We start from the raw sequence: 14,737 nt of genomic DNA, 5'->3' as shown, positions 1-14,737 counted from the left end.
CAAGGGCCTCAGAGGCCCCAGGCTTATGCTGCAGCAAAAAGTAAAGGCTAATTTATTGGAGACTACCCCCGGCAGGCCTCCTAGAGTAAGACTTGGCTTCCTGCAGGGCGGGACCCTTTGGCAAGTGTCCTGAGGGAATACTGTGGTGGACCAACAGGACTGGAGACCAAGGTTCCACACACAGACATCTGAAACTCAAGACTTGAACCTGAGCTCTTGTTCACGCCAAGGAGGATCTGGTACTGCCCCAGCCGTGCATGCCAAGATGGCAGAATGGAGGAAGTCTGACAAGGCTTGGACCCCAGGCCCTCAGAACCTTGGAGATGATTCCTGCTCTACCTTGAGCATGTAGCTTATTAGCCTAAAGCTTAGACTGCAGTCTTGTTGATCACTTTGTCTGTCCCAGAGACCAACTGGCAAACGAGCAACTGCACATCTGCTCCTCTTCCTGCTTCTGGAAGTTTCTCTGAAAAAATTGCTATTCCAGGTCCAGCATGTGTGATGTCAGGACATTCATCCTGGGTGTGATCTATCAGCAAACATGATCAAACTGCCCTCTTTTCTGTTTCCAAGCTTCATGTTTCAAGAACAAAAAGAAAAAAAAAAGAATATATTTTTCCCTAACCATACATCCAGTATCATGTATTATAAAGACCAGTTTTGTAAAAGTTTGAGGAACTGGCCTGAAGTCCAGTGGAAGAAACAAAGCATGAAGGCGTTTTTCACTACCAGCAATGGGTTGCGAAGGCAGAAATGACGGCTATAAATTTCCCTATGTATCCATCAGACTCCAGAGTCCTCCAAAGATGGCACTCTTTTCTGCTGACTCACTCCTAGAGGGATTTTTGCACAGTGCTCCAGAGAACCACTGCAGTTAATTGGAGTTAGTACCGAACATTCTCGTATGTGCCTTCTGTGATAAAGAAAGCTTTGATCATAATACTCAGAGAAGGATGAACCTTGGGCATCCAACACTGGCTGGGAGCCAGTGCAACACAGCTGAAATCTTTATTTCAAACAACAACTACAACAAAAATATCTTGAAGATCTATTCACTTCCCCGATAAATGCACAGACCAATAGGATCTAACAGCCTTTTTGCTTCTACCTGGTTGCCACCAGTCACATGTTAGCAGTCTTGGCTCAGTTACTGGTGATATTCAAAGCTGAATATAATTCAAGCAATAGTTTTTATAGGCTTAATTCCACCATGAAACTGAGCTAATATGAGATTATTGACAAAAAGGAGACAGTATAGTGTAGTGCAGGACTGTGGATTTTAAGTCAAACAGATGTGAATTTGTATCAAATTACCATCTCTTTGACCTTCAAGTAAGTTTCATAACATTCTCGAGCTTCAATTTCTCTTCTCCAGAATGGAGACAATAATACAGTCTCGAGGATAAAGTTGATCTATCATATTATAGATCTAGAACAGAATTAGTGCTCCATTAATGATAACTTCTACTATAAATGGATAAGTAACATACTCAGCTCACTGTGGGTCACATGCAACTTTCCTAAGCAAGGGTAGACTTCTCTCCTCGCTATCATTAGCCAAAAAAGAAAAGAAAAAAAATTCAGACAGCTGCTTCCATGTGGATTTCTGATCATATGAGTCACTGTTAAAAACCTTGGCTGCCCTGACCAAAACTCTGATAGCTTTGCAAGCTGCTCCAAAAATGGGTCACAGTGTTTTTTTCTCTCTTTTAGTGGGAAGATAGGATGGGGTTGTCATGTGTGAATGCTGCAATGAGTTATCCTTTCTGTTTCTTATAAACTGATTACCTTCTAGAAGGAAGCAACTAGGTGATTGTAACCATAACCACACCCCTGTGCCCGAAGGGGTATCATTAAACTGTAAAGCTGGGTCCCCAGCCAATCATCCGAGTCCCAAAACAAAGGATAGGAGTTGTCACTGCGTTGTCCCCAAAGCCAAAAGACTCTAAAGCCACAGAGAGAACATCACCACTGCTTTCTTCAGACAAGAAACAAAGAGGTGGAAATATTCCTCTCCTCCCTTTTGCCCAACTTCTCATCTCCTACCAGTCTCCCACCAGACAAGGGAGCCTGAAAGGCCCTGCAGAATCGGGGATTAATGCCAGCATTCCAGGACCCAGGGCGAGGGCAGGAACTGATCTGAGGACGAATAAGAAAACAACCGACAGTCTTCTTTCAGTTCCTTGGAAAGGCCAAGCTCTTCCCAATGTCAAGATGCCAACATACTCTTTGGCCTCTGCCTACAATTCTTTTCCCACAGCTATTCACCTAGTTGACTCTCACATTCTCCATATCCCAGCTTAAATATCATTTCCTCAAAGTGGTCTCCCCTGATTATCAATACAGAGGAGGTCTTCCCCATTATTCCTTTTTAAAAACACTCTTCTTACTAACCTCTATGATTATATACCTATCTGTGCCGTTATCTGTTTAATATCTACTTATCCAGGGGCAAGACATATCTGTTTTGCTCCTAATGTGTTGCCAGAATTTAGCACAGTCCCTAGCATATAGTCAGCCCTCAGTAGAAAGTACCATAATTATTACTATCTATTATTTCTAATGATATCAAATAATCAGATGGAGATGCCAACCCTTTCTGGAGTTAATTTCTGTGTGTTAATTTCTTTCTGACGCCGCCTACTGTTTCCTTCTTCCTAATATTTATTTAACACAAGTTGTAAGTTCCAGTTCTGTGAATACTTTTTTAAACAGTGTCTAGAAAACCAAATTCCTACATCTCGAGGCTTCAAAGACCATTACAGAAAGTTGATACATTCCCTGAACTGTCAAAACAAAAACTATGTTGGCAAACTTGGACTAAACAAATTCTTTCCATCAAATGATCTGTAACTGAAAAGAGAAAAATGTGTACAGGAGAGCAATTTATCATCTGCAAAATCTGTTTATGTTTCACACATTCTGGCTTTGGATCTTTTGATTTCTGTTCTTTAAAACTACTGAATGATACATTTTCCTTGACACTTCCCAGGAGATCTTCATTATTTTTCTTCTACAATAGATTTTCCCCCCCAATAAAATTCAGCTCCCTTTTCTTTCTTAGCATTTTATTTTATCTACTTCATGCGGAGCAGAGGAATGTTCCAGCCTTTGTGGGTAAAATAACTCTGGACTCCACATAAGGAAGGACTGCTTTGTCTTTAGAGATTTTATCTCTAAGGCTCCCAGGCTTTCTTAACCCCAGGCTTCCTGATCCCATCTGCCAAAGCTCATGGGTTATCACGTGCAGAAAAAAATTCTGCAAGCTCAGGAAGTGAGGAGTTAGGAATATCAACAGGCTGGCATTGGGGAGACTAAGGTGACCGTCTTGGGGCACTCAGCACATATGGAGATGAAGCATCCACTTCCAGGTTCATTTTTACTATGACTCTAAGATTTAGTCTTCAAACAATTATTGAATGCAATCGTATATTATACACTGTGCCAGAGTAAGAGATTAATTACGAATAAGCAGTGGTTTCCGTTCTCAGAGAGCTCACTGTGTGGTACAGGGATAGGGAGACAGGCAGGTAACACATATTTATTTGTTTTGTCAAGCGCTCCAAGGAAAGTAAACACAAAGCACAGGTCCTAAAAACCTAAGAACCTAGGAAAGAAAAGATCCTTAGGAAAACTTAACTCAATCTCGGGCAAGTGTGAGGTGGGGATGCTAGAACAAATGCTTCTTGGAGGAAGTGATGCTTGAGCTGAAAGATAAGTAGGAGTTGCCTGGACGAAGAGTAGAAGCACGTTCCAGGAAAAGAGAGACAGTATGTGCAGAAGTTCACAGCAATGTGTTTGGAGGAACTGTAAGTAATTTAGGGCCAGGGCCAGGGCAGGGAAGGAAATGGGAGATGAGCTGAGAAGGCACGCACAGGGCGAGGCGTTGGCACGTTTTACATCAGTGAAAACTCATTCTTTACAAGCGGATCTTTCTGGATTAACTCTGGTTACAAGGAATTGATGATAGTGAAAAGAAGGCAGACTTTTGGAGTCAGGCAATTTGAATTTGAAACTTGGCCCTGTCACTAGTTTGTGACTTTGGGCAAAATTACTTAGCCTCGCGAAGCCTCAGTGGTTTCATCAATAAAATGGAGATAATTATGTCTTCTCTAAAGGATTATTATTAGGATTAAATAATATAATATCTATAGTATCCAGTATATTGAATGGTATTATCTTAAACCTCAACTATTATGGAATAAACTGCTATAATCAAGAATACCCACGCAAAGCTTTGAGTCACATGGTTAAGTGGATGTAAATTGACTCTGGTTTGTGTCTCGTTACCAAAGAGACATTATCCTTGCCTGGACCCATTTGGATCCATTGTTTGGTCTCTTTGGCTTTTATTCAAATGGTAACATACATATTTCACAATTTGGGGTTAATTCATTGCCTAATAAATGAATTGTTTGGAAGTGGCCTATTACATCCTCAGACTCATTTCATTTCCTCCGTGTCACAGAATTGTGGAGCTAAAAGAGGCTACAGAGCTCATCAGCAGAAGCTGGGAATTAAAACATGGGCTAAGAGCAAACCAGCTAAATATCCATCAGCAGGGAAATGGGTAAAGTTGTATCTCTATGCTGCGAAATACTCTGCAGCGGCTAACAGGAATGAGATAGCTCTCTGTGCACTAACTTACCTAGATCGCCCAGACCTGTTGTTAAAAGGAATAAACAAGCCGCATGAACATACTTGCAGAGTGAAACCATCATGTTCTGCAGAAAAGTATACACACGCACACACACATACATATACAAACCATATTATGTGCTTTCTGTGGATACATGCAGAGTGCATGCATGCGTGGGAAAACTCCAGCAGGATACACATTAAAATGGGAAGAGTGGTTGTACATGGTGACATGAGAAGGGAGGAGGTCATCCAAGGAGACTTGTAAAGACTGAAAGTAAAATTCCTTATACATTATCAGCACTCCCATGTGTTAGTTTTCTTTCCTCTATCCCAAGTCCAGTGGCTATCCCTTCCTTCCATCCTTCACTCCTTCCTTCCTTCCTTTTCTTTAAAGAAAAAAATTTTTTTAAAGATTAGGAAATCAAGTACAAAGTAATTAAGTCACGTCCTCAAGGTCACACATTTGGTTAATGTGAGAAAAAGGGCTGCGACCCGGGTCCCCTATATCACAATAAATCAGCCTTAACTCTACTGGGGAGTTGGATTACTGTGTGTGACATGGTCGTTTCTGCTCGTGGTTCCAATATTCAGACTCCATGTGGCAAGTTGGTTTGCAGATTGGTAAAGCAGATCATTATATTCTGGGCTTGGGTAGCTGTTGAACCAGCCAAACCAAGGGAGGCCAGGCAGGGGATGGTGCACGGACCTGCAAGGGTATGTCTGGCATGACTTTGTTCTTTTGATTTGGCCAGCTATCAAAGAAGTTGAGCAGGAAAGACTGGGGCTCTACCTACAAGGAGAACGTTGGTATCAGGCAAAGAACCAGTTAACAGGGAAGGGAATGGGGGCAAAAATGGGCATCTGACATTCTTGTTGGCTACCTAGAATCTGAACCCCCTTCCTATGTTTGGGTAATTTTTCTAATTTGTGAGGCGAAGATTGGCATCCAATCTATTAGCTGAAATTGACAGATACTTTCCCAGTTGCCCTTGCAGCTCGGGTACAGTTGGACGGCTCAGTCAGTTCACAATGTTGTGTCAGCTTCTGGTGTACAGTATAATGTTCAGTCATACATGAAGAGCTGGAGGAATTAAAATTTGAAAATGACTGTAATCGCTGAGTGAAGTGCTTGGCGTACATAGTGCATGCTCAGTAAATGTCAGTTGTTGTTATTACAAAAATCAAGTCTGATTTGCAACATGATGGAGCTCTAGGGGAGATGGAAAGAGGAAAGAGGGTTCATTTACAGACACTTTAGGGAGGCTGGAAAGATACATTGGCATATCTACGAGTACATGTGATAATGTTACACAATAATTCCTCTAGGTTCCATTCCATCCTCCAAAGAAAAACTGGTTTGGAAATGAAGCTAAAACTCCTTCCAGAGCTTAGACTTTCGTGGCCATGGTAAAAGTGATCATTTTGAGCATCTGACCAGTTTGAAGGGCTTAGTACGTTTCAGCACAACGAGGACCACAGTGGCCCCAGGCTTTGTTTGACGTTTTCCTATGTGGCTTCCCTCTCAAGGGGCTGGTGCGTCTCTCATCTGAAGCTCTGTCCTTCGATTCTGAGCTGTGTCTGGGGTTCCTGACAGTCGATGGCCTGCCTCTCACGTCTAGTTATCCTTTGATCCCCGAGTTCAGTTGTGTCGTTTTTGGCTTTTACTTGCTGATGAAGAGATTTATGTGGATTTAATTTTCTTTAGTCTCTGGCTGCCAAAGATTTTGGTGTTTGCAATATTCATAGGCAACTAGATCAACTACAACCGTTTTTGTGTGTGTGTGCTCAGTGTAGGCTTTCACAGAAGCAGAAAGTCAGACGTGATTTGTAGGTTACTAAATCTTGGGCTTTGTTTAACATATAATTTTTATGGCCAGTGAGGATGAGTAAGACCCTAATATTTCAGAACTTCATATAGGAAGTGAGCCAGAATGAAAAACCACACTGTCTACTCACCAAACCCAGCAAATGCATAATGTATCTTCTCAGAAAATGTAGTCCTAACCCCTCCTCCAACCTCATTTTCGTCCTCCTAGTCTGGAATGAACTTCTGGTGCTTGCTTTTTCTTTGGCGATGCAGCAAATGCAAAATGTCCCTTGTACCACACACAAATGTGGTTTCCTTGAGTGCCTCTTAACTAGACATTCTCTCCCTGATGGGTCTCTCAGCCTGCTAGATAACGGAAAATTAAAAACCAAGTTTTAGTCTAAATATGGAACCTCAGTCTGGTCCAGTGTCATTTGAAATCTCTTTAGGGAATTCAGTTTCTGGTCAGTTAACTCCAGTAAATGCTAAATGCTTCGTTACTCCTTTTGCTCTGCTCCAAGGTGGTGTCTGGGTGTGGGGACTAATTTAGGTGTGGTTTAGGTGGTAAGATGGGGGTCCTCACATCTGCATTGGTCTCAGAATCCTCCTGGCCTTAGATGTACAGTGGCTGGAAAAGGATGCTTCCTCAAACAGCATTCACCAAGAGGCTCCTGGCCCTAAGTGTCTGCAAATCTACCCAGCAACCTCTCCATCTTAATCTCTGGACTTTATCACCTCCCTCTCAGTACTCAGAATGTGCCTCTTTGTGGCTACAGGTACTTCAGTGTTCTTCAGGTAAGGGGAACTGGGAACTTTGTCTCCAACTCAATGTGGGACACATAAGGATCACTGCCCAGGCCCCCCTTCAAGGAAATATTTGCTGCCTTGGCAGCTAAGAAAGTGGTCAGCAGATAGTGTCTGGCTTACAGCTCCTTCAGGACCCGCTTCAGCTATAGAAAGGCATCTCACCCAAGGTCATGCCCTTCTCAGGGCAACCCTAAGTGAAGTAGGGGTATAAAGACCTGGCCCATTCAGCAGATTGCAAAACAACGTGAAGGGGCAGTTCCCTTGGGGTTGGCTGAGGCTCTGTTGGGTCTCATCACACTCTCATCAATTTCTCCTTCTGTCCAATCCTGCTTCCTCCCCCCTTTTTCACAGGTACTGATCCATCATGAACATCTTCCACCCCAAACTCTGTCTCAACACGTACTGCCAGAGAAGCCGACTTAAGAGACTCATCCTTTCATCTGTCTTCTACCACCACCTTCAATGCCATCCCTTTACAACATGGGTATTAGCTTTGTGTAGGCTATTTCCAAAGTTTGATTTTCAAATTCACTGTCTTATTGCATATCCAGAAAGCCTATATTGAATGCCAGAAACTACGTACTAGGTCTTTCTTTCTCACTACATTTCTGTATGACAATCTGAATTTCTTCCCTGTTCTTCTCATAGGTTCAGGACTCTGCCCTCAAGGCTTTTTTTTTTTTTTTTTTTTTTTAATGGAGGTACTGGGGATTGAACCCAGGACCTCATGCATGCTAAGCCTGCACTCTACCACCGAGCTATACCCCCACCCCTGCCAAGACAACTTTTATTTCTAATTTTAGTAGGGGTTGTAACCAGTCCTTGATGTAAATACATGCTATGCACTGATTTTTAAGCATCCCTCAAGGCTCTTACATGAGGCAAGATGTGCAAAGGAGCTGTACTTCGTATTTCCTGTATCTTATCTTAGCCCAACCCGCCAGGCAGCCAAATAAAATATGCTCCATTTTGGTACAATCCAATGATATCAGTCTGACCTATGGTTTAATCTCCAATCTCTGCCTGGATGGCTCAGGAAAATTTTTAGCCGTTCAGTTTTGCTCCTTTCCCTTGCTCCTCTCCAAGCGGCTACGAAGAGAAAGTGGGGGAAAAAGCGGTGGCTGGGGGGAAAGGGGTCTACAGGAAAGATAGCTGGAAAGCCCTTGCCGATCACTGCTGGGCGCTTGCTGGTTTGGATTGCCTTTGGCCAGGTGGTCACTAGAACTATCACAATTTGTAAGGAGACATACCAGCACCCACCACTGGAATCTGTATTTTCTGTTACCAGTTTCCAGAGTGGGAGTCTTTGCCCTTCACTCAAACCCTCGGCTTCTGCTGCTCTCCGTCTCCTTAGTTCTTCGGCTCACTTTCCTGCATGCATTTGCCACCCCTGAGCTCCAGGAACCCAGAAGTGCTACTAAGGCTCGTTGACCTGGTCTTCCCTTACCACCACCTCCATGTTCTTGCTCCCGTACCACGCGGGTATGACAGTTAGCCCCAGACTGGGCTTCTCCCAGGGGCCCACAGCCTCCCCACGTTATGCCCAGACCAGAGAAGCTGGCCGTAAGCCTTGATGTTTCTAGGTGCTTCCGAACCTCTCTGGGTGTTTCTGAAAGTGCTCCATTCTCCCTGCTTTCTTGAGATGCTTCTGGTGCTCCCAGTCCTAACGAGAAAGGGCTGCTGCGGGACTCTGCTGGCTGACTTCCTTAATCTCCTTTTGGAATGCGTCTTCCTATAATTCCTACTTCCCCTGCGTCATGCTCTCATCTAGTCTAGACAGAAAGCCAGCCAACGGAGATCTCAGAAGTCTCTTCCCTGCTCAAAGGACTAAGTTTACATTTCAGACATTCGGGCTCAATTTTCAGTATGTTAATAAAGCCTAAGAGAAATTTACAAATTCTTTCTTTCTCAGCAAAACTTGGCTTTGAGCCTATTGCCTTGTTTCGAACTCAAGCAAATAGTTAAGTAACAATCTCTTTGTTCTAGTAGGTCTCTATCTTTCTCCTGGAGCATTTGAATTCCCTTCTATATAGGGTAAGAAGTTGCCAGTCAACAAGCTGTATAAGACATGGAAATGTATCTGAATATAATTCAAAAGCATATGTATAATAATAATCATAAATTTGATAGTTATTACCTATGCTCTAGTGACTGTGCTTTGCATATATTATCTTATTTAATTTTCATAATAAACTTGTGGGAAAAGTAGTGTTACTCCACTTTTGAAAATGATAAATGAGGACCAAGAGGGCGGAGCAACTTGCCTGGGGTCACGTACCTAATGAAAGGTGGCCCAGTATTCAAATTCAGGTCTGACTGACTCCAGACCTCTTGCTCTAATCATTGGAATTCCGCCATTAGAAAATATTTGGCTACAAAACAGAATTTTGATCACACAGAACTCTCATTTATGGTTTAACTTTCCTATTCAATGAGAAACAGATGGCCATAATGTTTGCGAACCAGGCTTTGAACTCGGGTTGTGTCCCTCTGCTCCATTATCTGTAAAATGGAGACAATGTTGCCCTGAAACCACAAGACTGTTGTGAGGTTTAAATGAGTTAATACGTGACAAGCATTGGGCACAGTGCTTGGCACCTAGGAAGTTTTAATAACTGTTAGCTATTGCTGTCGTGAAGTTCTCAGGATGATACTATCTTCATGATTAGCCTGAAGATTTAAAATCAAGTGTAAAAAAAATGCGTTTTTATTTTGGGCATTCGTAAATACTGAATCGCGTTCTGTCGTCTCTTCTTCCCCTCTGTCTCTTAGAAACTAGCTTCTCTTCTGCTGTAAGAAGGAAAACCCTGCTGTGAATGGTTAGGGAGAATGGAAGCTTTGAGTTTATCACCCTGTCAGATATATATCATTGATTATTTTAATTTGCTTGTTTTGCTCTATGCTAGAAAAAGCGATTATTTTAATGAAACATATCCATGTGTTGTTGTTGTTGTTGTGATTATTATTATATCATCATTATTAACATTTTGGCTTTTCAGAGCGCCAAGGAGACAGCAGAAGCAAGTGTCTGGGCTTTGCAGTCAGACTTAACCAAGTCTGAATCCAGTTGCTAATCCAGATCCTTGGAAAGTAACTTAGTTACTGAGTCACAGTTTTTGTCGTTTGTGCCTACCTTCTTGCTACGATCGATACCAGATTAAATGATAAAATATGCTTCAAATGCCTATTTACTGACACACTATAAGAGTTCAGTGAAAGGCATTTCACTTTTTTACCTCCGCCTTCTTTCTATTTGTCCTTTCCAATCACCATTACTTTAGAAATGTAGCCATTTGAATTGGTAGGGGGTGTTTTTATCCTTTGAGATCTTTATTATATAGTAAATGTTGTGGATTAATTTCTATCTCCCCAAATTCACATGTTAATGTCCTATACCTGAGAATGTGACCTTATCCGGAAATAGGGTTGTTGAAAATGTATTTACAACAGTCCTTCCTTAGCCACAGTGTGACATCGTGCAGTTTTAGTTACTCACGGTAAACCATGGTCCAAAATTATTACATGGAAAATTTCAGAAATAAACAACTCACAAGTTTTAAATTGCACATGGTTCTGAGTAGCATGATGAAATCTCACGCCATCCCACTCTGTCCTGCCCAAGACATAAATCATCTCTTTGTCCAGCGTCCCTTGCCCAGTAGTCACTTAGTAGCTGTCCGTGTTACAAGATTGACTGTCGTGGTACCGCAGTCCTTGTGTTCAAGTGACCCTTATTTTATTTAATAGCGGCTCCAACGCGTAAGTGAAGTGATGCTGGTAATTTGGATATGCCAAAGAGAAACGCTAAAGTGCTTCCTTTAAGTGAGAAGGAGAAAGTTCTTGACTTAATAAGGAAAGAAAAAAATGGTATGCTGAGGTTGCTAAGATCTGCTATAAAAATGAACCAAGAAGAAGGAAAAGAAATTCGTGCTAGCTTTGCTGCTGCACCTCGAACTGCAAAAGTTGCAGCCACAGTACCGACGGTGCTTAGTTAAGATGGAGAAGGCATTACATTTGTATAAGATATTTTGAGAGAGAGCGCACATTCACGTAACTTTCATTACAGTATATTGTTATAATTGTTCTATTTTATTATCTGCTATTGTTGTTAACCTCTTACTGTGCCTAATTTATAAACTTTATCACAGGTATGTGTGCACAGGAAAAAACACAGGGTACACAGGGTTTGGTGCTATTTGTGGCTTCAGGCATTCACAGGTAAGGGCGCACTCCTGTAGTTAAGAATTCATACTGGAGTAGGGTGGGCCCCTCATCCAAGAGGACCAGTGTCCTTATGAAAAGGGAGAGTCTGGAAACAGACATGCACTATGTGAAGATTAATTCAGAAACTGCAGTGAGGCTTCTACAAGACAAAGAATGTCAGACATTGCCAGCAACCACCAGAGGCTAGACGGGAAGCATAAAACAGATTTTCTCTAACAGTCCCCAGCAAGAAGCTCCCCTGCTAACACCTTGAATTTGGACTTCCAGCCTCCAGAACTGTGAGACATAAATTTCTGTTCTTTAAGCCGCCCAGTTTTTGGTACTTTGTCACAGTAACCCGAGCTAACAAATACAGAAAACAGTGAGGGCCAGAGCGTTCTCTGAAATGTTTAGCTTGGAGGTTTTAGATTTTATACTTATTAAACTTTTACTTATTTAAAAAAGTAAATTCTCCCATCAAAATCAAGGGAGGTCAACAGTTTATCCAGAGAAGAGTTGAGTAAAGATAAAGTACATAAATGACAAATGAATCCCTTATGAGACTTCATAGAACAACACTATAAAAATTAAGTAGTTAACGTTTTTATATGGCTTCTGATGCAACTTTGACCAATTCTGCATTAAAATAGTAAGAAACGATACAGAAAAAAATAAGACAATAACAACAACATGAAAATCTAAGACTGGCAATCAACCTTTTGCCAAAATCAAGGATATATACAAACCACAAGTTGATGGAACTGGATGGAGAATCCATTTTCTGAGGTCTATAAATGTGTTCCTTTCTGACACCGAGGAAACTGTTGGCCTGAACACAGGTGACAAGACCCTTCATTTCCGCTCTGTGACTGTCTCCGGCTATTGAACTCAGGGTCTTTGCCTGTAGGAAAGGTGTGTAGCCACAGGCCACGCTTTTTACCATGTCCAGATTATTATTCACCATTCTCTTGTCCAAATTAGTGTCTAGCTTTCCACATCCATTCGGAAATTGAATTTCTTGAATGTAACAGGGCACAAGTTAAGCGGGAGGAGTCAGCAGCGGTATATTACAGACTCGCAGGTGGGTTTTTCATGGCGTTTGTGGGGGGGCTGCTGACTAGTCTAGTGCTTTTGTCCTGGGTACGTGACAGGACCGCACTGTTCCACCTCTTGGAGGGCAGCCTTCCTGGTCAACGAGGTGCAAGCAGAGGGGATGTGTGTCATGTCGGGTGGAAGCTATAAAAGCCAGCGTAGGGTTCACCGCGTTGCCTTCCATCGGCCACGGTACTGAAGGAAGTTCAGGTTAAGAAGGAGCCTTCATCAGCCTGGGTCTCTGAATAAGTTTGCCAAGCAGAGTTCACCGACTGACACCAGACATGTAGAATGAGCAAGGAAAAAAAAAAAAAAAACCTTTTGTTGTGTTAAACCATTGAGTTTTTAAGGCTGATTTTTTACTGCAATATAGCCTAACCTAGACTGTGGTACAGGGGGAGGAAGAGATGGGGAGAACCCAATAAAGCTCATTCTGGGCATTGTGACTTTTCATGAATCGATTGGTTCAGAGACCATAAGAGGAAGATTCTCATTCTATTTCCTTTTCCAAATTATATCCAGCCACATTGCCCGTCACAGGCTAGCAGAGGCTTTGCAATGAGATTAGCCAACTGAAGTACCTCAGTAATTAAATACCCATGTGGAGGTGCCCGATATTCTCATATAAACTAACATCCCACTATCAAATTCCTGGGGGAGAAAATTAAGTCTAAAGATTAAAATTCTTTGCATATTAGAATCCAGAGATGTAAAGATCTGGAGGATTTGAAGTCTGAAATCAGATTCTCTTGTTCTTGCGAGTTAAAGTTCAAAGAAACTAAATTCCGCTCTAATTTTGCATTCTGCTCAGCCTAACACTTGCAACAACAAGACAGAACTGATGTTTCCTGGTTTGCTGCAGCCTCGGCTGTCTCTCCTGGGATGGGGATGTTTCCTTCAGGGCTTCAGAAGTAGACTGGAGAAGCCTATTGTGGGACACACCCTTATAAGAGCCTCCTGAAGAGTAAATGGGACACACTGGACTGACACAGAACCTCCCCGAACCCACTTAAAAAAAAAAAAAGTCGACACCCAGTACCTAAAGCTATTATGCCAGCGAAAAGAAAAATCCCAGGATTTGATGTGGCCAAAGATCACAGCAGACCCTCAGCAGTATCATCGGAGATGGAATAGGCTTTAGAAGGAACCTTGACTTCAGTCTCACCAGAATGCCAGGCAGACTTGGTTGTCTATTACCTGTGCAAACAGCACACCTGCTGGGACAGGGGATGGGGTGAAGGGTGGAATTTACCGACGCAAACTGTCTCCTTTCTCTGAGAGTGGCCTTCGAGATACTGCTGTCTTCTTACTTTCATCGCTGATAAAATCTGCCACTTTGCATATTCAGAGCCTCTCCATGCCCGCACATGCGGCACCAGGATGCGATAAGGAGAGGAGTCTCCTCCTAGAGACAGTGCTTGCACTATCTTTTGGGAGGGAGCTTTTTCAGCCCAGTATGCCAGGGGCTGTTCCCACGGCCTCTTGCCATAAAATTAACTAGACCTGTGAACTATATCTCCTTGGGAAAGTTCTCCCTTATCCCCACATTTGTTTAAACGTTCTCTTTTCTCTATAATCTAATTCTTCACCAAGCTGGCCCTGCGTACGAAGCCTTTTACAGCCTCCCAGCATCTTCAGTGTTTCCTGCTAAGACTGAGTTTGCACGCAAGAGCCAGTGCTGTGTAGTTAAAAGTCGAGCCGCTAAGCCATTGATCCCTCCTTTGCAATAAATCTGGCAAAGTGTTAAGATAGTGTCTACATAAAGAAATAACATCAATTTAAAACAATACACAGCATCCTTAAAAATAGGCAGAAAACACAGATAGAAAATTCCTAGAACAAATAAATGGCTAGTAAGCATACTAAAATGTTTGTTTCTAATACAATGTATATAATAACAAAAATATAATAAAATTTGCCTATGCACTTAGAAATATTAAGAAAATTCATTTTCAGTGTTGAGGAAGGACATGAGCATGTAAAACACTGTAAATTGGTATGAATGGATAAGTAAAATAAGTGAATAACTGAATGACTGTATAGAAGCTTCCCCAAAGTGTTTTGACAATATATATCAACAGTGTTTTAATAGTTTCAATGCGTTGTCCCAGGAATTCAACTTCTAGGAATATACACCAGAGAATTATGAATAAAGATGCTCATCACAATATTATTTATAATGATTAA

At 42.0% G+C, this 14,737-nt stretch overlaps 1 protein-coding gene across 2 annotated transcripts in view; it reads right to left on the bottom strand.

The window, feature by feature from the left end:
• Positions 1–14,737, bottom strand: part of LOC116667777 — a 193,371-nt gene that overhangs the window by 71,844 nt on the left and 106,790 nt on the right. Inside the window, exon 6 of one of the 2 annotated variants that reach the window (XM_032493795.1) lies at positions 12,844–13,764. The exons of the other annotated variant lie outside the window; for it this stretch is intronic. Within the exon in view, the coding sequence (XP_032349686.1) occupies positions 13,712–13,764 (53 nt within the window). The 3' untranslated portion in view covers positions 12,844–13,711. Of the gene's footprint in view, positions 1–12,843; positions 13,765–14,737 lie in introns of those variants that run through there. 2 annotated transcript variants of the gene reach the window in all.

This window comes from Camelus ferus, chromosome 12 (genome assembly GCF_009834535.1).
Source record: "Camelus ferus isolate YT-003-E chromosome 12, BCGSAC_Cfer_1.0, whole genome shotgun sequence".
NCBI classification, from domain to species: domain Eukaryota; kingdom Metazoa; phylum Chordata; class Mammalia; order Artiodactyla; family Camelidae; genus Camelus; species Camelus ferus.
The sequence above is the reverse complement of the archived record's forward strand: the minus strand, read 5'-3'. Positions and strand labels throughout refer to the sequence as shown.